This window comes from Sinohyriopsis cumingii, chromosome 9 (genome assembly GCF_028554795.1).
Source record: "Sinohyriopsis cumingii isolate HCF-2022 chromosome 9, ASM2855479v2, whole genome shotgun sequence".
NCBI classification, from domain to species: Eukaryota; Metazoa; Mollusca; class Bivalvia; order Unionida; family Unionidae; genus Sinohyriopsis; species Sinohyriopsis cumingii.
The window spans coordinates 35,110,385-35,133,724 of NC_142969.1; the positions used below are offsets into that span (position 1 = coordinate 35,110,385).

Here is a 23,340-nt window from a genome sequence, read left to right on the forward strand (position 1 = left end):
ATTAATCTACATCATTAAACTTTGTCCTTGTAACAATATTACTACATCAGGTTTTTGAGAGAGAAAAATCAGTCTTCCACTCTCATCTGGAAAATAGGGTCATGCTATTATGTGGATTTGAGGCAATTATTACAACATCAGGTTTTCAGGTTAGAGATTAAAAAGTCAGTGTTACACTGTTGTCTTGGAAACAGGGTAATATTAATACATTAGTTCAGTGACTATCAATGTAGTACTGTTACTGCATCAGGTTTTGAAGATCGCAAAATGAGTGGTACACTTTCAAAATTGAAATCGGGTATTGTTACTAAATGAGTTTGGGGAGTGAATTGTTATTATTACAACAGGTTTTTGCAGATCATAAAATCAGCTAAGAGTAATGTTACTATTGGTACATGTGTTTGGTAATAAACAATGAAGTATTGCTACTACATTAGGTTTTAGAGATCACAAAATCATTGCCTGGAAATAGGGTAATGCTACTAAATGGGTTTGGGGAATAGCTATAAAGAATTGTTACTACACAAGGTATTGGAGATCACCAAATCAGTGCCTGGAAATAGGGTAATGCTACTAAATGGGTTTGGGGAATAGCTATATAGAATTGTTACTACACAAGGTATTGGAGATCACCAAATCAGTGCCTGGAAATAGGGTAATGTTACCAATACTAATCAATACCAGAACAAAAGTGACCTCATCAAGAACCTGACCAATAAATGTGTCAATTAAAGGTATAATTTCCTGATCAACGTCATTCTCAAGTGCTCTTTTTGGAATAGCTCTAGTAACTGCATAAGCTGGGTATAAATTACGGATTTTGTTTTCAATGGGATTGACTTTCTGATCCAAACAAAGCTTGTCCATTACAAGTGGATTAACCACAAGCTTATCTCTAGCTAGGTCATTGCCTAATAATAAATGAATACCCTTGATGTGTAAAGACGTCACTGTTGCAATTGTCATGGGTCATGAAACTAAGTCTGATAACAAATTTACACAGTGGATAGGCACATTAACAAGAAAGCCACACTCTACTCCCTGAATAAAAACACTTTCACTAGAAGAAGACTTCTCAAAAAATGCAAAGTATCTGATAATAAAAGACTTTGAGAAGCTCCTGTGTCCCTTAATATTTTAATAGGGTACACTTGGCAAAATCATCAACAAGTGATAAAGAAACCCCTCTACATGAAATGTTCATAATTCTCCATAATAAAATCAAACTGGGGTTTGTTGGACCCAACAAATTTATTTGCTTTCAATATATAGCTGTGACCTTGACCACTTGGAGTTAACAGCATTTGGAATAGCTCTATCATTATTCTGTTGCTTATTTTTGAATCTGTAGCAATCAGAAAAAAGGTGCCCTTTCTTCTTACAATAAGTGCATGTAGGAAGCAGTAAGTATTTTTTATCAGTCTTACCAGAAGTTTGATTCCTAAAAGTTATTCCAGTTTGAGATTTGGAAGTACTTGTATGAGACTGAGATGGGTTTTTTTAACCACAAAAACCACTGCGAGGAAGATGTATTGACAAAGTAAACTTTGCAAGCCAAGGAATAATTGTCAGGTGTAGGAGCAGCATCTTCCAAAGTTTCCACCTTTTTCTCACCAAGAATGGTCTCAATATTACTACTGACGGAATTATTCAACTAATATGAGATACCTGAAGTGTCAATATTACTACTGACGGAATTATTCAACTAATATGAGATACCTGAAGTGTCAGAGGTTATCATAATCTTTATCAATCTTCTTGGCTGAAAACCTGCCATCAAATCATCACTTATTTCCCATGTGAACTAGACATAGGTCTGGTCAGTTTCTTTTCTACAAATTATAGTTTTTTTTAGATACGCCTCATGTACCAACTCATAACCCTTCAAAGTAAGTCCTTAACCACAACAAAATTAGCACTTTGTTGTACTGTTTGTGATGTCTTGACTTCATGAGCTTTGCAGATAAATACACTTTGTAATAACAGAGTCCAATGCTCTCTTCGCTATTTCAAATTTTTTGCAATTTTCTCAAGATGATAAAAATACTGATCTACTTCCGTTTCTCTAAAAGGGATTACTTGAATCTTGGGCTTGGCTAATATAGGTACATGAGAAAGCTTGCCTGTAGCTTCCCATGGGTCCTGGTACTTCCCAGGTGTTCCTGGGTTCTTCCTCCACCAGTTTTACTGCTTGCCATGTATAGACTATCTTGTGCAGACAAATGGTGTTAAACCCCATAACAACAACTAAAAGGAGGTACTAACCAAATATATCTGATAACATCAAAATCTGAACTGGTATGTAAAGAGGGGGAGTTTTCTGCTTGCCAACTCTAATTCATTTAATCTAAATTGCAATTTCCCTTTCTTTACTTTCTCTGTATTAACATATCATCTTTATTCCATTTTCCTTTGCATTTGTCTATCTTCTCTTTCTCTCTCTCTCTTTCTCTCCCTTTCCTCTTTCTGCAATTGCAATAGGATTTGCATTTGTCTTCCTTCTTTCTCTTTTAGAAGCTGAAGTATTCTCAACTATATTTCCATCTGTTTTTTTAAATTTCATTTCTATTACTTTCATTTAAAAGCCAGACAGAAACATACTAATCAAACCCAAAGCACTTTTATCCCCAAAATTCTTTACCACCAAATACTGAACCAAGAAATTTGTTATTTCTTGCTTCAATAAAGAAGCCTTCACTTGAGAAAGATCTTATTGTCTGGCAAGCTGGAGCATTTTGTCCTTTTCCATGGCCTCTAACACTTCCTGAGTAGGATTTAAATAAAGTTCTCCACTTCAGGTAACAGTCTGAAAGCTTGTCGGTTACAATCTAAATTTCTCAAATATGTGAAATTAAAATACCTGGGACAAAGAATATTCTGAAACAAAGTGAATTCAAATTTCAAAAACAAATTGTGGTTTTCTGAAATATTTTAGAGAAATCTGCACCCCATACAAATTCCCAATTTTCTATTATGACTCTACGGTCTTTAACTAAGTAACAGTATTCTGCATTAAATCCCCAAAGGTCCTAAAAGTTCTATAACAAGTCCAAAAGTATAGAGTTTTCCAAATGGATCCAGTGGTGTTCTTGACAAATTTCAATATTTAATATGCTGATGTGCCAGTAGTCTTGAATGTGCTAATGTGCCAAGTCTTTATGCATCACAATAATATAATAGAAAATGTCCTTGAATGAATTCACGATAATCCCAAAATAGTGATTTAGTCCTTGGAGCATTAATCAGCACCATGTAATTCAAGCAAGTGAATAATTTTAATAAATTATCTCCAATTAAAACTGAGCAAAACAATAAGACTGTTTCTACTTTTGGTGTTAAGATAGGAACGAATAATTCTGTTTATTTCTCTCTTATAAAAATCCTAAGTCACAATATAAAGACTAGGATGAGAGTCAAAACTTCATTTCTAGAATATTGTAAGTTTTCAACAAGATCAGGAATTTCAAAGTGAAAAACTAATGTCATAAACTATGTCATAAACTCAAATAAAAGTAAACATGTTTACCTTCCACAATAATGCTCTTAAAACATAATAAAAAATCAGAGAATTATTACCTATGTAATATGTTGATTACAAATAGCAAAATAACAAAATGTGTGTCAGGTAGGCCCTAAACTCAATTACTGATCAAGATCAGTCACACAATATAGTTATACATGACAAACAATCGTGGAGAAAAGCTAGAACACAATGCAAATTAAATATACATAAGATGTTTCATACATGATTTCAATACTGCTTTAGTGGAATCATATTGCATCTCTTTGACTAGATATGAAGTGATCATCACCACAGGAACTGCTAAAATATCATTTTCATGAGTGGGATTGGGAATCTTGACCCTTCATAAAACTTGTCAGTAATTCTGTATTTGCTAATACTTTGTGTTCATCAGATTTAGAGCATGCCATTTCTTCACAGCCTTTCAACTGCCTTTATGACATTAGACAAAATGTATTCTATCCACAATGCATAACATTTTGTACAGGCAAGGCACCATATTGATGCAATGAATAGCATTATGTACAGGCAATGCACCACATGGGTGTGAGGAATAACACTGTATACCAGCAAGGCACCACATGGCTGTGAGGAATAACATTGTATACCAGCAAGGCACCACATGGGTGTGAGGAATAACATTGTATACCAGCAAGGCACCACATGGGTGTGAGGAATAACATTTTATACCAGCAAGGCACCACATGGCTGTGAGGAATAACATTGTATACCAGCAAAGCACCACATGGGTGTGAGGAATAACATTGTATACCAGCAAGGCACCACATGGGTGTGAGGAATAACACTGTATACCAGCAAGGCACCATATGGGTGTGAGGAATAAGCCAATGATAAACAATTTCTCACTTACTATACCACTGAAAATAAATGCTGGATGGTCAAAACTGATTATAAATTACAATGGATTCTTCAGAGGTACTGTTCACATGTTGCAAGCAAAAGATTAAACTAGTAGCATCAATGGATACTGGTGACCACCTGGGAGGAACAAGGAGAGCTCTTCTGTCAGAGTTACTTCCATTCATCTATATGACAGATGGAAATACATTTTCATCTTTCATTGAGGGTTAGATTTGGAGGGTGCACATGAATTTCCTACAATGTGATCTATGTAGCTTTTATAAATAACTGTCTCACCACATTCTATTCATTGGTGTAACTAAGCAATTTTCTAATGTATGCACTATCATCGAAGTGGCAGGGGGATGAGGGGAATGTTGGTATTGTTTTGCACTGTATCTCTGAGAAATCTAAAGCGTGGAATTATTTATTATTCATCTATTTTATGCATGCATGCTTGTGCATATGTCCTGCTACACCATTGATACTTGTCCTGTTTCTCTGGGGGAAGGTTTGGTGCTGCAGATTAAAAACAGTTTTAACTAGAGTATATACTCTCTTTTAAGTTGAGTCAAACTGTGAACAACAAAGATCTAGATCTGCCTTAGCATAATGCGCCTGCAGATTAGGGTCTATGATGCTTGTTCTACTGATAACTCCTAACAAACAGCAGAGCCAAAGATCTACCAGCGCATTATGCAATGGCAGATCTGGGCTTGTGCAGATTGTAGTTTGCCTCATTCTACATTCGAGTGTATATGGTATACTCAGAGATATGTTTTCCACATGAGCTTACTATCATGCTTAACTCAGAGACTGAAACAACTTGCTGTATTCCTTTATAGCTCCTATATACTGACAGATACATGAATCCCTTGATTTACCCACCCACCCTGTACTTTTTCATGTCTGGTATACATCGTTGCCATAAAAGTTTCATTATTTTTAATTAGATATTAATTAATGTCAGTTTTCTTCCATATTGACCATCAGCTACTAGGAAACTCAAATGTGAAATGGACAACTGCCATCAGCACATATCTTCACATTTAATTACTATACCTTGGTGAGTTTCTGATCAACATCAGGTGTTGAATTTTTACTGAGGTCAACTGTTGTATAATGTCCTTGACCCAATTCAGCATGGTCTCTACACTTTCCTTGCCAAGCTGAAGGTCATTTGATGCTGTCTGGAATAAGCTGTTGGCAACTGTATCATTCTCTCCTCGAAGTTCATTTACACGTTGCAAAAGGAATGATTCCAACTGAAAAAGTAACAAAAACAAAATTCAGCATTTATTTAAATTTCTATTGTTTGGACATGAATGTTTTAATATCAAAGTAAAGACAGGTTATGGAAAATTCTAGACAGTCTGAAAAATTATTAATAAAAATGCAAATTCAATCTCCTCATGTTATAAATTATTCTATAATCGATTTCATGGTCTTAAATGTGGTAATCTCAAAACGATAATGGCCAAGTATTTCACCTTTTTCAGGCAAAGCTCACATTGATAATGTTCATCTGTGCAGAACAGACAATTGCTGCATAAGTGCATATATGACTCACCCTTTCAACATGGTCTTTAAAAACATGACATAAAACTATTTTAGGTCTATCTATCCACATGTACTTATTATCACATGGCATTAGTAATGATCATTTTACCTTCCCTCAATGTGCCAGCAGATTTGGGTATATGTTATATGTTTAACTGAATACTCCTAGCCAACTGCACAGCCCCAGAGCTGCAAGCACACTATGTAGCAAAAGATCTGGGTATATGTTATTTGCAGCTGGACCCAACATATAAGTAATTATAGACAATATTATTTTTCGATTTCCTAGCCTGGAATTCTGGAAGTTCATTTTCAGATCTTGTGAAAATAGCCTATATCAGGGTGATACAACAGATTCAAAACAATGAACCACATGAACCAAAAAGTGTAAAGGTTTTGGGCCATACACATCAACTTATAGTAATTCTACTATAATTATAGAGCTGACTTTTTGTAAGAGCATAGGCCACACAAAATGATCACAGGGCCACATTTCGTCCACAGGCCTGTAGTTGGACAATTCTGGTCAAAATGCATACAGTGAATGCCACAATGTCAACACAAGTTTAATAACTGCCACTGGTTATAAAATATGGAAAAACAAAGATGGGCATGAAACAAAAAATTAATGTGAATTAGATATTTTCACAGAGCAATGAGATCAAAGGCTACACTCGTCCAAACATCACCTAAAGCAATGGGATCAAAGACTAATATCATCCAAACCTGACCTAAAGCAATGGGATCAGTTTAATATCATCCAAACCTGACCTAAAGCAATGGGATCAAAGACTACACCCATCCAAACATCACCTAAAGCAATGGGATCAAAGACTAATATCATCTAATCCTCACCTAAAGCAATGGGATCAAAGACTACACTCGTCCAAACATCACCTAAAGCAATGGGATCAAAGACTACACTCGTCCAAACATCACTTAAAGCAATGGGATCAAAGACTAATATCATCCAAGCCAGACCTTAAGCAATGGGATCAGAGTTTAATATCATCCAAACCTTACCTAAAAGCAATGGGATCAAACACTACACTCATCTAAACTGCACCTAAAAGGAATGGGATCAAAGACTAATATCATCCATACCTCACCTTATAGCAATGGGATCAAAGACTAATATCATCCATACCTCACCTTATAGCAATGGGATCAAAGACTAATATCATCCAAACCTCGCCTAAAGCAATGGGATCAAAGACTAATATGATCCTAACGTCACCCAAAAGCAATGGGAACAAAGACTACACTCATCCAAACCTCACATAAAGCAATGGGATCAAAGACTAATATCATCCTAACCTCACCTAAAAGCAATGGGAGCAAAGACTACACTCATCCAAATATCACCTAAAGCAATGGGATCAAAGACTAATATCATCCATACCTCACCTTATAGCAATGGGATCAAAGACTAATATCATCCAAACCTCGCCTAAAGCAATGGGATCAAAGACTAATATCATCCAAACCTCACCTAAAAGCAATGGGATCAAAGACTGCATTCATCCAAACCTAACCCAAAGCAATGTGATCAAAGATCACACTCATCCAAACCTCGCCTACAGCAACAGGATCAAAGACTACAATCATCCAGACCTCACCTGTCAGGATAAAAAATCAAATCAAAAGACTACATTCGTCCAAAACCTCAACTATCAGAATCCCCCAAAAGCAATGGGATAAAAAAAAGAGACTATAATCATCCAAACAACACCTGTCAGGATACAAAACTTTGTTGTTAGGACGCTCTAGATATAAAACAGTATACTATAACTTTAGCTATAATGAAAGCCAAAAGACCCACAAAGTAATATCATTATATTGAAATAGTATTATCATTATTATTTATCAATCTTCTCCACACTGCTTCAGGTGACATTGAGGGAATGACTCTGCTGATGGTCTACCCCTGGCAAAGGTGTTATTTCCCAGGTCATGCCACTACTTTTGTGATCATTGTTGTTCACCCCCATGTTTCCCTTGACCTTCCTCTTTCTCTCATTACCTGTGGTATCCCTCTAATGGCTACCCTGTGTAGTGGATTGGATGGCATTCTTCACATATGTTCCACCTATCTCTAATGTCTTGATCTCATCTGTGATGTGATGGTTTCAACTCCAGCTTCTTTTTTGGAGTTCTTCATCTGAAATGGTCATGGGCCAGATTCAAGTGCTCTCTTCCATTCCACATTCACCATCTGTTGGCACCTTGCTGCCAAAATAGATGAATTCATCCACCCCTAGCAGTGGCTTGTTGTTCACTATAGCTGTCACAGGATGTTTGACCCTGGAGGTGATCTTCATCAATTTTGTCTTGTCTATGTTCACATTGAGACTGTTGCTGCTTGCATTTTCTGCCAGAACCTCTGTCTTCTGTTGAATGTCCTGGTGTTGGCTGGAATGAAGACTAACATCATCTGCAAAATCTCGGTCTTCTATTATAGATTTCCATTTCCTGTCACTTTTTTTATGGACTCAGTCCATTGAGATGGCAAAGAGGAATGCTAACATAATGCAGCCTCCTTTTCACTCCATTCTCTACCTTAAAACTTTCTGCTAAGTTGTTATCACATAAATCTCTGCAATGGAAATCCTCATTACAGTGCCCTGATGATGCCATGATGCCTTCAAATCTTCCACATTGATGCCTGGTGTAAACTACTGAAACCTTTCTCAAAGCCAAATGACACCACAAAAATAGTTATTCCATTCACTGGTTTTTTCAAGAATCTGCCTAATTTCAAAAGATCTGTTCTACGCATGACTTGCCTTTTCAGAAATTGGCTTCCTCTTTGTGTGTGTGGTCTTCAATGGTTTGAAATTTATTCTAATCAATTGAAAATGTTTCATCAAAATTCTGAAAGTGACCATGCAATGTGCTTTGTAATTACTGATATTGTCATATTCCTTTCTTGCAAAGGTGCTGCATTTATCTGTTATAATGCACAGCAACGTCTATGCTGTTTATCCTACAGACTTTTAGTAGCAAGGACCTTAATTTTTCCAAGCATTATTTGATGTCATATCTCAATATATGCTGCATAGTCTACCGAGGACTTTTATTAAACAGTGTGGGCATGGATCTTTTGAACCATTATTTTATTGGAGATCTTGGTCTAGGCTGTGTAGTCTACTGAGGACTTTTACTAAACAGCATTGTCATGGATCATCCAGACCACTATTTTATTGCTGATCTTGGCCAATACTGTGTACCGTACTGAGGACGTTTATTAAAAAGCATGGTCATGGATCATTCAGACCATTATGTTATTGCAGATCTTGGTCTAGGCTGTGTAGTCTACTGAGGACGTTTATTAAATGGTGTGGGCATGGATCATTCAGACCATTATTTTACTGCAGATCTTGGTCAGTGTTGTGTAGTCTACTGAGGACTTTTATTAAACCGTGGGTATGGATCATTCAGACCATTATTTTACTGCAGATCTTGGTCAGTGCTGTGTAGTCTACTGAGGACTTTTATTAAACCGTGGGTATGGATCATTCAGACCATTATTTTACTGCAGATCTTGGTCTATGCTGCTTAGTGTACTGAGGACTTTTATTAAACAGCATTGTCATGGATCTTCCAGATCATTATTTTATTGCAGATCTTGGTCCATGCTGTTTGCAATGTAAAATGCATTACATGTAGATACACATGGTACTGAAGTCAATACAGTCTGGATTGTGATCATAATTGTAATGCAGCATTAAAAAGGGCTGAACTAAATTCACACCTGAAAAAATTCACACATGAAAAATGTCACATAAAAAATTAAAATTGATGCTAATTTTAACCTTGTACTGTTTGCAGATAAATAATGTATGACACCAACAAAACTGGTCAACTACTATATAGAAGTGATTTTAAGTTCAAACTGCAAACCACATAGACTCTAATCTATCACTGCATAATACACTGGCAGATTGTGGTCTCTGTTGTTTGCTCTGCTGATTACTCTAATCTATCATTGCATAATACACTAAAGCTGTACCAATTAATCAGCCATGCTCATAATTGGGCTGATTAATAGAACAATCGGTATAATCGGTATCGGCAGAAATAATCAGTGCCAATGTAAGCAAATTTCCAAAATATAAATTCAATCATAACATTCATCTTGACATGGCTTGAATTTTAAATCAGAATTAAATAGTTAAATTAAGGAATAAACATTTGATATTGGGGGTTAATTGAAAGACAATATATTCTTAAAAGTAAATACTTTTTAACACACTTGTGTAAACTACCGCTGATTGTCTGCACACAACAAATTATCAATACCATTCGTGCACTCATCCCAATCACAGCAGCCAATCAGCCAATGAGGCTTTGTGTAACTGTTGAACTTCCAGCACACCCATTAGCAAATAGCTAGGCAGATTAGATAGCTAGCGAAATTTCCAACTACTATGAAATTATGACTCACTATAGTTAATCTGTTCTTTAGCCAGTCCTGCAATGCTGCTAATCAATGAATAGTGGTCGCATGCTGAAGCAGCTGAACAATAACATACAAATATTATGCAGCATTGATATTGGCATGCCAGTGGCAGCAATGTTATCCCTGGATACCCCAGCTGCTGAGCTGCTTCAGCATGCGACTTGCAATTTAATCTGGAATTACTTCAAAGTAAATGCAGTTGACGAGTCCAAAGCAAATTGCACACTTTGCAAAGCATGCATTTTCAGAGGTGGAAAGGATTCCAAAAACTATACGACATCAAATCTTGTCCAGTACTTGTGCTGCAAGCATATCGTTGAACATGGCCTGTTTCGGGCAGATAAAAGAGAAGAGCATGCTGCGCAGTTAACCTCAGCAGCTGCTGCAACCCCTAGTACTCTGACTATTGATGCCATGCTGGACCGGAAGCAGCCATTTGCATTTAATGACCTGAGAAATATTAGTTAGCACAAAGCTACTGCAGAGTTCATGGCAGTAGATGTGCAGCCATTTTCTGTTGCTGAAGACATTGGATTTCAACATCTGATGGCCAAGGCAGAACTGTGCTATAAAATTCCAAGTTGGAAGTACTTTTCCACATCTTTCATACCTGACATGCATAAGGCGACACAAAGCAAGGTGAGTGATTTAGATTCTGCCCAATCTGAGTTAGTTTGACATCTCATGCATGGTCAGACCCATCCATTGGCGTAGCCTTGTTCAGTCTTACGGCACACTGTCAGACGAAGACTTTCAGAGGAAACATGTGATTTTAGCAGCAATGCTTCTCAATGAATCACGCACAGGAGAATATTTGGCAAGCAAACTGGACAAATTATGTGAGGAATACAGCATTCTAAAAACTCATATCCATGTATTTCTGTGTGACGCAGGTGCAAACATGGTTAAAGCAATGTGTCTGGCTGCAATCGACAGCATCAGCTGTTTTGCACACACATTGCAGTTCAATGTCAGTGATGGCATTCTGTCACAACGAGCTGTCAAAGATGTTTTGGCGATCTCAGGATCCATATTCAGCAAGTCTCCACACTCCATCCTGGCACAACAGCAGCTCAAAGAGCAGCAGGAAAAATTTGATGTTGCCCATACTCACCAGTGGGTCTGTAATATGTGACAATAGTATTGACCAAACTTACTGTCATAAATTCTGGTGGTAAGTATCTATAATATGTGCCAAAGCAATGATACAGACCTTCTGTCACAAATCATGGTGGTAAGTGTCTATGTGCCAATAGCATTGATACAGACCTGTCGCAAATCATGATGGTAAGTGTTTATAATATGTGCCAATAACACTGATACAGTCCTTCTGTCACAAATCATGGTGGCAAGTGTCTGTGTGCCAACAGCACAGATACAGACCTTCTGTTGCAAATCTGTCAAAAATCGTGGTGGTATGTGCTGATAGCACTGATACAGACTTTCTGTTGCAAATCATGGTGGTAGATGTCTATGTGCCAACAGCACTGATACGGGCCTTGTCACAAATCATGGTGATAGGTGTTTATAATATGTGCCAATATCACTGATACAGACCTTGTTGCAAATTGTGGTGGTAAGTGCTTATAATATGTGCCAATAGCACCGATACAGACCTTCTGTCACAAATCTGTTGCAAATTGTGGTGTAAGTGTTTCTAATATGTGCCAATAGCACTCAGATACAGACCTGCTGTCACATCATGGTGGTAAGTGTCTATGTGTTAATAGCACTTGATACAGACCTTCTGTTGCAAATCATGGTGGTAAGTGTCTATGTGTCAATAGTACTGATACAGGCCTGCTGTCTCAAATTGTGGTGTAAGTGTCTATAATATGTGCCAATAGCACTGACACAAACCTTCTGTCACAAATCGTGGTGATAAGTGTCTATAATATGTGCTGATAGCATTGACACTAACATGCTGTTGCAAATTGTGGTGACAAGTAAGGGTCTATATGTACCAACAGCACTGATACAGACCTACTGTTGCAAATTGTTGTTACAAGTAAGGGTCTACATGTACAAATAACACTGATAAAGACCTGCTGTTGCAATTGTGGTGACAAGTAGGGGTCTACATGTACCAATAACACTGATACAGACCTGCTATTAAAAGTGTGGTGACAAGTAGGGGTCTACATGTACCAATAACACTGATACAGACCTGCTATTAAAAGTGTGGTAACAAGTAGGGGTCTACATGTACCAATAACACTGATAAAGACCTGCTATTAAAAGTGTGGTGACAAGTAGGGGTCTACATGTACCAATAACACTGATACAGACCTGCTATTAAAAGTGTGGTGACAAGTAGGGGTCTACATGTACCAATAACACTGATACAGACCTGCTATTAAAAGTGTGGTGACAAGTAGGGGTCTACATGTACCAATAACACTGATACAGACCTGCTATTAAAAGTGTGGTGACAAGTAGGGGTCTACATGTACCAATAACACTGATACAGACCTGCTATTAAAAGTGTGGTAACAAGTAGGGGTCTACATGTACCAATAACACTGATACAGACCTGCTATTAAAAGTGTGGTGACAAGTAGGGGTCTACATGTACCAATAACACTGATACAGACCTGCTATTAAAAGTGTGGTGACAAGTAGGGGTCTACATGTACCAATAACACTGATACAGACCTGCTATTAAAAGTGTGGTGACAAGTAGGGGTCTACATGTACCAATAACACTGATACAGACCTGCTATTAAAAGTGTGGTGACAAGTAGGGGTCTACATGTACCAATAACACTGATACAGACCTGCTATTAAAAGTGTGGTGACAAGTAGGGGTCTACATGTACCAATAACACTGATACAGACCTGCTATTAAAAGTGTGGTGACAAGTAGGGGTCTACATGTACCAATAACACTGATACAGACCTGCTATTAAAAGTGTGGTGACAAGTAGGGGTCTACATGTACAAATAACACTGATACAGACCTGCTATTAAAAGTGTGGTGACAAGTAGGGGTCTACATGTACCAATAACACTGATACAGACCTGCTATTAAAAGTGTGGTGACAAGTAGGGGTCTACATGTACCAATAACACTGATAAAGACCTGCTATTAAAAGTGTGGTGACAAGTAGGGGTCTACATGTACCAATAACACTGATACAGACCTGCTATTAAAAGTGTGGTGACAAGTAGGGGTCTACATGTACCAATAACACTGATACAGACCTGCTATTAAAAGTGTGGTGACAAGTAGGGGTCTACATGTACCAATAACACTGATACAGACCTGCTATTAAAAGTGTGGTGACAAGTAGGGGTCTACATGTACCAATAACACTGATACAGACCTGCTATTATAAGTGTGGTAACAAGTAGGGGTCTACATGTACCAATAACACTGATACAGACCTGCTATTAAAAGTGTGGTGACAAGTAGGGGTCTACATGTACAAATAACACTGATAAAGACCTGCTATTAAAAGTGTGGTGACAAGTAGGGGTCTACATGTACAAATAACACTGATACAGACCTGCTATTAAAAGTGTGGTGACAAGTAGGGGTCTACATGTACAAATAACACTGATACAGACCTGCTATTAAAAGTGTGGTGACAAGTAGGGGTCTACATGTACAAATAACACTGATAAAGACCTGCTATTAAAAGTGTGGTGACAAGTAGGGGTCTACATGTACAAATAACACTGATACAGACCTGCTATTAAAAGTGTGGTGACAAGTAGGGGTCTACATGTACCAATAACACTGATACAGACCTGCTATTAAAAGTGTGGTGACAAGTAGGGGTCTACATGTACCAATAACACTGATACAGACCTGCTATTAAAAGTGTGGTGACAAGTAGGGGTCTACATGTACCAATAACACTGATACAGACCTGCTATTAAAAGTGTGGTGACAAGTAGGGGTCTACATGTACCAATAACACTGATAAAGACCTGCTATTAAAAGTGTGGTGACAAATAGGGGTCTACATGTACCAATAACACTGATACAGACCTGCTATTAAAAGTGTGGTGACAAGTAGGGGTCTACATGTACCAATAACACTGATACAGACCTGCTATTAAAAGTGTGGTGACAAGTAGGGGTCTACATGTACCAATAACACTGATACAGACCTGCTATTAAAAGTGTGGTAACAAGTAGGGGTCTACATGTACCAATAACACTGATACAGACCTGCTATTAAAAGTGTGGTGACAAGTAGGGGTCTACATGTACCAATAACACTGATACAGACCTGCTATTAAAAGTGTGGTAACAAGTAGGGGTCTACATGTACCAATAACACTGATACAGACCTGCTATTAAAAGTGTGGTGACAAGTAGGGGTCTACATGTACCAATAACACTGATACAGACCTGCTATTAAAAGTGTGGTGACAAGTAGGGGTCTACATGTACAAATAACACTGATACAGACCTGCTATTAAAAGTGTGGTGACAAGTAGGGGTCTACATGTACCAATAACACTGATACAGACCTGCTATGAAAAGTGTGGTGACAAGTAGGGGTCTACATGTACAAATAACACTGATACAGACCTGCTATTAAAAGTGTGGTGACAAGTAGGGGTCTACATGTACCAATAACACTGATACAGACCTGCTATTAAAAGTGTGGTGACAAGTAGGGGTCTACATGTACCAATAACACTGATACAGACCTGCTATGAAAAGTGTGGTGACAAGTAGGGGTCTACATGTACAAATAACACTGATACAGACCTGCTATTAAAAGTGTGGTGACAAGTAGGGGTCTACATGTACCAATAACACTGATACAGACCTGCTATTAAAAGTGTGGTGACAAGTAGGGGTCTACATGTACAAATAACACTGATACAGACCTGCTATGAAAAGTGTGGTGACAAGTAGGGGTCTACATGTACAAATAACACTGATACAGACCTGCTATTAAAAGTGTGGTGACAAGTAGGGGTCTACATGTACCAATAACACTGATAAAGACCTGCTATTAAAAGTGTGGTGACAAGTAAGGGTCTACATGTACCAATAACACTGATACAGACCTGCTATTAAAAGTGTGGTGACAAGTAGGGGTCTACATGTACCAATAACACTGATACAGACCTGCTATTAAAAGTGTGGTGACAAGTAGGGGTCTACATGTACCAATAACACTGATACAGACCTGCTATTAAAAGTGTGGTGACAAGTAGGGGTCTACATGTACCAATAACACTGATAAAGACCTGCTATTAAAAGTGTGGTGACAAGTAGGGGTCTACATGTACCAATAACACTGATAAAGACCTGCTATTAAAAGTGTGGTGACAAGTAGGGGTCTACATGTACCAATAACACTGATACAGACCTGCTATTAAAAGTGTGGTGACAAGTAGGGGTCTACATGTACCAATAACACTGATACAGACCTGCTATTAAAAGTGTGGTGACAAGTAGGGGTCTACATGTACCAATAACACTGATACAGACCTGCTATTAAAAGTGTGGTGACAAGTAGGGGTCTACATGTACCAATAACACTGATACAGACCTGCTATCAAAAGTGTGGTAACAAGTAGGGGTCTACATGTACCAATAACACTGATACAGACCTGCTATTAAAAGTGTGGTGACAAGTAAGGGTCTACATGTACCAATAACACTGATACAGACCTGCTATTAAAAGTGTGGTGACAAGTAGGGGTCTACATGTACCAATAACACTGATACAAACCTACAGTTGCAAACTGTGGTAGCAAGCAAGGGTTTATATGTACCAATAACACTAGTACAGACCTACTGTTGCAACTGTGTTGACAAGGGTCTATATCTACCAAAAACATTGATACAGACCTGTTGTTTCAATTTTGCTGGCAAGTAAGGGTCTATAATACATGTATATATATAACAAAAATGTGTAGACCAAGACCTACCAGTATATTATGTAATTGTAGTAGATCAAGATCTACATAATGATGACCAGGAGTATGTATCTAAAATGTAATTAAGAGGTATAAAAGTAATTTTAAAAAATTATAATTTTTGATATAAACCATTGCAAGCAGTAATTCTTGTGATGCCTCAAGATAAATTATTTTTACTGACAAAAAAGTTGGGACTTAAAAAATGTTCAGCTAGATAATAATATTGAAAAATTGTTAGAGCTACATCAAAAATCCAAATCACACATACACTCTCTCCCTCTTTCTGGACCAACATCACAAGCTATGAGAGAAAATGATTTAAAAACAAGAACAGCAGATTCCTGCCTTTTGTCATACATCAAAATCTCTTAACCAAAGTTGGTAAAACTAACAGAAAAAGAGAGATGAAGGATAAGAACAATCATATGCTTTGTATTAATGGTGAAGAAAAGCGTAATAATGGCTGAAATACTGTCAAATAAATTGAATGTTCTGCATTATTCATTTGCTAAGACTGTATTCCCCACTTGTTTCAATGCTTGTTGCTGGTTGAATGGCTGCATGTTCTAGAAGCTAGCCATGCAAAAGAAGCTCAAAAAAGAAGCAAACTATCAATTTCCAAAGAAGATTTTGAATAGCTGTGGTTAGCTGCTGAACTACATTTTGCAGTGGACGGATTTGAAGCGTTCACTACCTCCATTAATACACAGTTTCCAACAGTCAATCTGAACTCCATTAGAAATGCAAGTATGTGGATTAGATGTTTGATGAATATGAAACTTCCATTTCTGAATCAACATTTTAAAAAAATTCACATGTATCTTTCATGGTTTTATTTTTTTTATTGCACCCAGATTTCAAAGTTTCATGGGTTTTGATTACTTGTACATTTTCTTCAAGCAGTGTGCACATTTTCATTCTAAAATCAATTACTTTCTCAATATACGATGTACCAGGTGTCAGGATAATGTGACTGGGTGGGGCACAATGATACATGCCACACTGCAGACATCACTGAGACAGGACTGAAATATAAAACTCCAAATCACACACACACACACTATTCTTTGAAGAATGTGGTAACTTCCATCCCTGAAGAAATATAAAAAGTGTCTTATGTTCTGTTTTTAAATTTTAATTTTATCAAGAATTAAAAGGATTTGATCCACTGTATATTTCCTATGCCAGGTACAAAAATGTGTGTGTGTGTGTGTGTGTGTGTGTGATTTGGATTTTTAACGTAGCTTTAAGAATTTTTCAGTCATATCGCTACGATGTCTGCAGTGTGACAGTTTATAGTGATGTCTAGCACTGAGGCATCATGCCGCAGACATTTAGCATGATGTCCCACCCAGTCACATTATCCTGACACCAGGCCAACCAGTCCTAACACTAACCTCTTAATGCTGAGCGCCAAGCGAGGCAGCTGTTAGTACCATTTTTGTAAGTCTTTGGTATGACTCGACCGGGGATCGAACCCACGACCACCCGCATCTGAGGCGGACGCTCTAACCACTAGGCCACCGGAGCGGTGGTACACAAATGTGAAAACACAATTATTTGTTTAAATATGTATACCTTTCACACTTCCATAATACTGTGTGACAGTACATTATGGTCCATGTTTGGTCTTCTACAGACTTTTAATAAGCAGCAGGGACCCTAATCCTCTAGGGTATTATTTGATGACATATCTGGGTCTATGCTGTTTATCCTACAAAGGACTTTTAGTAGCGTGGAGCTTAATTTTTCCGTGCATTATTTGATGTCATATATCTTGATCTATGCTGCATAGTCTACTGAGGACTTTTATTAAACAGTGTGGGCATGAATCTTCCAGACCACTTTTTATTTGAAACCTTGGTCTATGCTCTGTAGTCAACTAAGGACTTTTATTAAACAGTGTGAACATGGATCTTTCAAACCATTATTTTATTGGAGATCTTGGTCTATGCTGAATAGTCTGATGAGGACTTTTATTAATCAGCAAGGTCATGGATCTTCCAGACAACTATTTTTATTGGAGATCTTGGTCTAAGCTGTGTACTGAGGACTTTTATTAAACAGTGTGGGCATGGATCTTCCAGACCATTATTTTATTGCAGATCTAGGTCAGTGTTGTGTAGTCTAATGAGGACTTTTATTAAACAGCATTGTCATGGATCTTCCAGATCATTATTTTATTGCAGATCTTGGTCCATGCTGTTTGCAATGTAAAATGCATTACATGTAGATTCACATGGTACTGAAGTCAATACAGTCTGTATTATGATCATAATTGTAATGCAGCATAAAAAAAGGCTGAACTAAATTCACACCTGAAAAAATTCACGCATGAAAAATGTCACATAAAAATTTAAATTGATACTAATTATAACCTTGTACTGTTTGCAGATAAATAATGTATGACACCAACAAAACTGGTCAACTGCTATACAGAAGTGATTTTAACCATATAGACTCTAATATATTACTGCATAATACACTGGCAGATTGCGGTCTATGTTGTTTGCTCTACTGATTACTCTAATCTATCATTGCATAATACACTGGCAGATTGGGGTCTATGTTGTTTGCTCTAATCTATCATTTCATAATACACTGGCAGATTGGGGTCTATGTTGTTTGCTCTACTGATTAATCTAATATATCATTGCATAATGCACAGAAAGATTGGGGTCTATGTTGTTTGCTCTGCTGATTAATCTATCATTGCATAATACACTGGCAGATTGGGGTCTATGTTGTTTGCTCCAGTCATTAATCTAATCTATCATTGCATAATGCACAGAAAGATTGGGGTCTATGTTGTTTTCTCTGCTGATTAATCTGTCACTGCATAATACACTGGCAGATTGGGGTCTATGTTGTTTGCTTTAATCTATCATTGCATAATACACTGGCAGATTGGGGTCTATGTTATTTGCTCTAAGCTATCACTGCATAATACACTGGCAGATTGGGGTCTATGTTGTTTGCTCTAATCTATCACTGCATAATATACTGGCAGATTGGGGTCTATGTTGTTTGCTCTACTGATTACTCTAATCTATCATTGCATAATAAACTGGCAGATTGGGGTCCATGTTGTTTGCTCTGCTAATTAATCTATCATTGCATTATACACTGGCAGATTGAGGTCTATGTTGTTTGCTCTACTGATTACTCTAATCTATCATTGTATAATACGCTGGCATATTGGGGTCTATGTTGTTTGCTCTAATCTATCATTGCATAATACACTGGCAGATTGGGGTCTATGTTGTTTGCTCTATTGATTAATCTAATCTACCATTGCATAATGCACAGAAAGATTGGGGTCTATGTTGTTTGCTCTGCTGATTAATCTATCACTGCATAATACACTGGCAGATTGGGGTCTATGTTGTTTACTCTAATCTATCATTGCATATTACACTGGCAGATTGGGGTCTATGTTGTTTGCTCTAATCAATCATTGCATAATACACTGGCTGATTGGGGTCTATGTTGTTTGCTCTAATCTATCATTGCATAATACACTGGTAGATTGGGGTCTTATGTTGTTTGCTCTAATCTATCATTGCATAATACACTGGCAGATTGGGGTCTTATGTTGTTTGCTCTAATCTATCACTGCATAATATACTGGCAGATTGGGGTATATTTTGTTTGCTCTACTTACTACTCCTAACAAACTGAATACACCCAAATCTGGGTATCTGCAGTTTGCAATTGGACTTACAAACAAGAATATATGGTACACCATTACTATATAATCATTCCACTACTTTCCTTTTTTGTATTTTCATAAACACTGAGCATAAATCAACTGAAATTAAACCATGGCTCACTGGTTTCAAATTTGGGGTTTGATGTTGGTTTCTGCAAGTCATTCTCCTATTTTTTATTATCAGGAAAATAACAAACGCAATATAAAAGGTCCTGAATACACCCAAATCTGGGTATCTGCAGTTTGCAATTGGACTTACAAACAAGAATATATGGTACACCATTACTATATAATCATTCCACTACTTTCCTTTTTTGTATTTTCATAAACACTGAGCATAATCAACTGAAATTAAACCATGGCTCACTGGTTTCAAATTTGGGGTTTGATGTTGGTTTCTGCAAGTCATTCTCCTATTTTTTATTATCAGGAAAATAACAAACGCAATATAAAAGGTCCATTTGAACGAATACTGTTTTGAATAAATCATAGAAAGTTTTTCAAGAAGGCACTGTAATTATATGTCAAGAAGGTCCTTTAATTGTGAGAGGATGAAATCTGTCGATGAAAAACATTTTAAAGCTAGAAGGAAACTACTTTCTAAATATATAATAATATCTGGCGGTTTATGGTAGGAATAATATAGTAAATTTGTATGTCAAAAAACATTACACTGCATGAACTATGTGTTTTGCATGTAAGTGACATTTGATAATGATGTTCAATCCATCAACTTTCACCTCAGACTTGACTGAAAACTTACAAACAAAGCAAAAGTACTCAACTTTCACCTCAGACTTAACTGAAAAATTGACCAACAAAGTGGGGCCCCAAGTGGCCGAGTGGTTTAAAGCGTTCTCTGTTACGGATCACTGCCATCTCACCTCTGTCTGCGCCGGTTCAAGTCTCAGATTCAGCCAGTGTGGGTATGTGAGAAAGCTTGCCAGTAGCTTCTCGTGGGTCGGTGGTTCTTTCCGAGGTTTTCCCGGGTTCTTCCTCCACCATTAATACCGGCCGCCATGTATAGCCTATCGTGTGCTGAAAAATGGCGTTAAACCGCACAACAACAACAACGACCAACAAAGTAAGAGTACTCAACCTTCCCCTCAGGCTTGACCAGTGCTCAAAAACTATGAAAGCCCAATGCATTTGGCTCCTCTAATTTCAGATCATGCTACTCCTATACTCAAAGCCAAAAGCCTGTTGGCCCTCTCAAAAACAAAATCTAAATTTGCCTGAGAAAACTTCAGTCCTGTTAATTCTTAGCAATTTGAAGATCACCTATTGACTGTAGTTCTATTAAAGGCTGTAAGCTGCATGTACAAAGTGAGGCATGTGTTAGAACATATTGCTCTGGTTACCTATAGTGCTCAGTTGGCTTCAATGAATAATAATTGAGCTGCTCCTTGCGCATGCATATACAAGAGTTATGCAACACCGGTTAGACTTATTAATTGGCACTAATGAGACTGTATTACAATTAAGATAAATTATGGGATTAGCCTCTTATAAAAGTATCCAAGATGAATTTGTCATCTTAAAGAACATATGATTATTACATTGTGTTTTAATCCATTATGTCAAAGAGCTGGTATCCACAGATTCTAGTGGTGCAATGGATTATGTGTTTTCTGTCATTCTGACACATTTGTTGTACAATGACATAAGTAACTAAGAACCTTAAAGATCTTGTGTTAACTGATTTATGTAAAAAGGACCCATGGCTCTATAAATTTTACATTTAAATCTTTAAACATGTTAAGTTTCTGCAGCATGCAGAAACTGAAATTACTTCAAATTCACCAAATACATGGAAAGAGAGAAATGCAGATGATGTTGTGGGAAATTCCATGACAGTGAAGAACAAGAAATATGATGCTGAAACAAGGAAAAGGGCATTTAAGTCTTTACGGAAAGAGATTTATAATGGCTTAGATATGATGTGAGCTGTGAGAAGAATGTTTTGTAGATACTATGAGAAGCATCCTAAAAATGTTTTGCAGATACTATGAGAAGTATCCCAAAAATGTTTTGTAGATACTATGAGAAGTATCCCAAGAATGTTTTGTAGATACTATGAGAAGTATCCCAAAAATGTTTTGTAGATACTATGAGAAGTATCCCAAGAATGTTTTGTAGATACTATGAGAAGTATCCCAAAAATGTTTTGTAGATACTATGAGAAGTATCCCACACCTGAAGAGAAAAATATGTTTGCCACCAGAACTGACCAGTTTAGGTTAGATCCAGTTAGGTCACACCAAGCCAATTCAACATGACTTTGTTTATTTCTTTTCATATTTAAAGTAAAACAATTGCAATATCACAGTAAAAAGTAGGGCCCTTTTAGGCACATGCTACTAGAGTCAGGGTTTGTAGAATTTGAGTCAGGGCTGTGAAATTTTATAGGCACCAGCCCTGGGCTTGTGTCTGAAAAAAATAAATATTTGAGCTCTGGACCTGTTCAAAAAATTAATATAAGCAAAGCAAGAATGGGCACTCAACTTTCACCTCAGACATGAGTGAAAACTTAACCAGCAAAGCAAGAAAGAGTGCTAAGTTTTTGCCACAAACTTAACCAGAAAAGAAAGAAACAATACTCAACTTTCAACTCAGGCTTGACTGAAAGTTTACACAGCTGAGAGTACTCAACTTTCACCTCAGGCAAAACCGAAAACTTAACCAGCATAGCAAGAGTACTCAACTTTCAACTCAGACTTGACTGAAAACTTAACCAGTGAAGAATGAGTACTCAACTTTCAACTCAGACTTGACTGAAAACTTAACCAGCAACACAAAAGAACACAACAGAGTAAGCATGAATGGAGTAAATGAGAATTTACATGAAATAGGTCATCTAAATTCATTTGAATGAAGAAATATTACAATTATAAAGAAACACAATTTTTCTATCTCTGCCAAAATACATGTAATCTGTATGTATGAATATATACATTGAATTACCATATCTATATAACATTTATGTATTATGGCCATACCTTTCATGCATCATTATTCAGTCATACAAACTCATACACTTACATTTAATAGTGAAATCTGTTGTACTGCTGACGAGTTTTACAAACCTTTTGTTAATGACATGTACCATTAAGTGAGTATATTAACAAAGAAACCTCATTTAAACCAGTTTCTGTTTTGCAATTCTATAACATCCAACAATATGCAAAAGTCTGATGAGCTTTTTTCTAAAGGTTTTGATATCTGTATCACATTTATTATTCTTCTATTACATACAGACTGGTTATGTATCTAGTTCTTTATAGAGCACAGCAAACTGACAATATTGGGGAAATAGCACAGAGAAGT

The 23,340-nt window shown here is 37.1% G+C and overlaps 1 protein-coding gene across 2 annotated transcripts in view; it reads right to left on the minus strand.

Annotated features, from left to right (window-relative positions):
- Positions 1-23,340, minus strand: part of LOC149791533 (CDK5 regulatory subunit-associated protein 3-like) — a 110,869-nt gene that overhangs the window by 25,436 nt on the left and 62,093 nt on the right. For both annotated transcript variants that reach the window (XM_089970062.1, XM_089970061.1), the window contains exon 13: positions 5,447-5,649. In XM_089970062.1, coding sequence (XP_089826188.1) covers positions 5,447-5,649 — 203 coding nt within the window. The remainder of the gene's footprint in view (positions 1-5,446; positions 5,650-23,340) is intronic.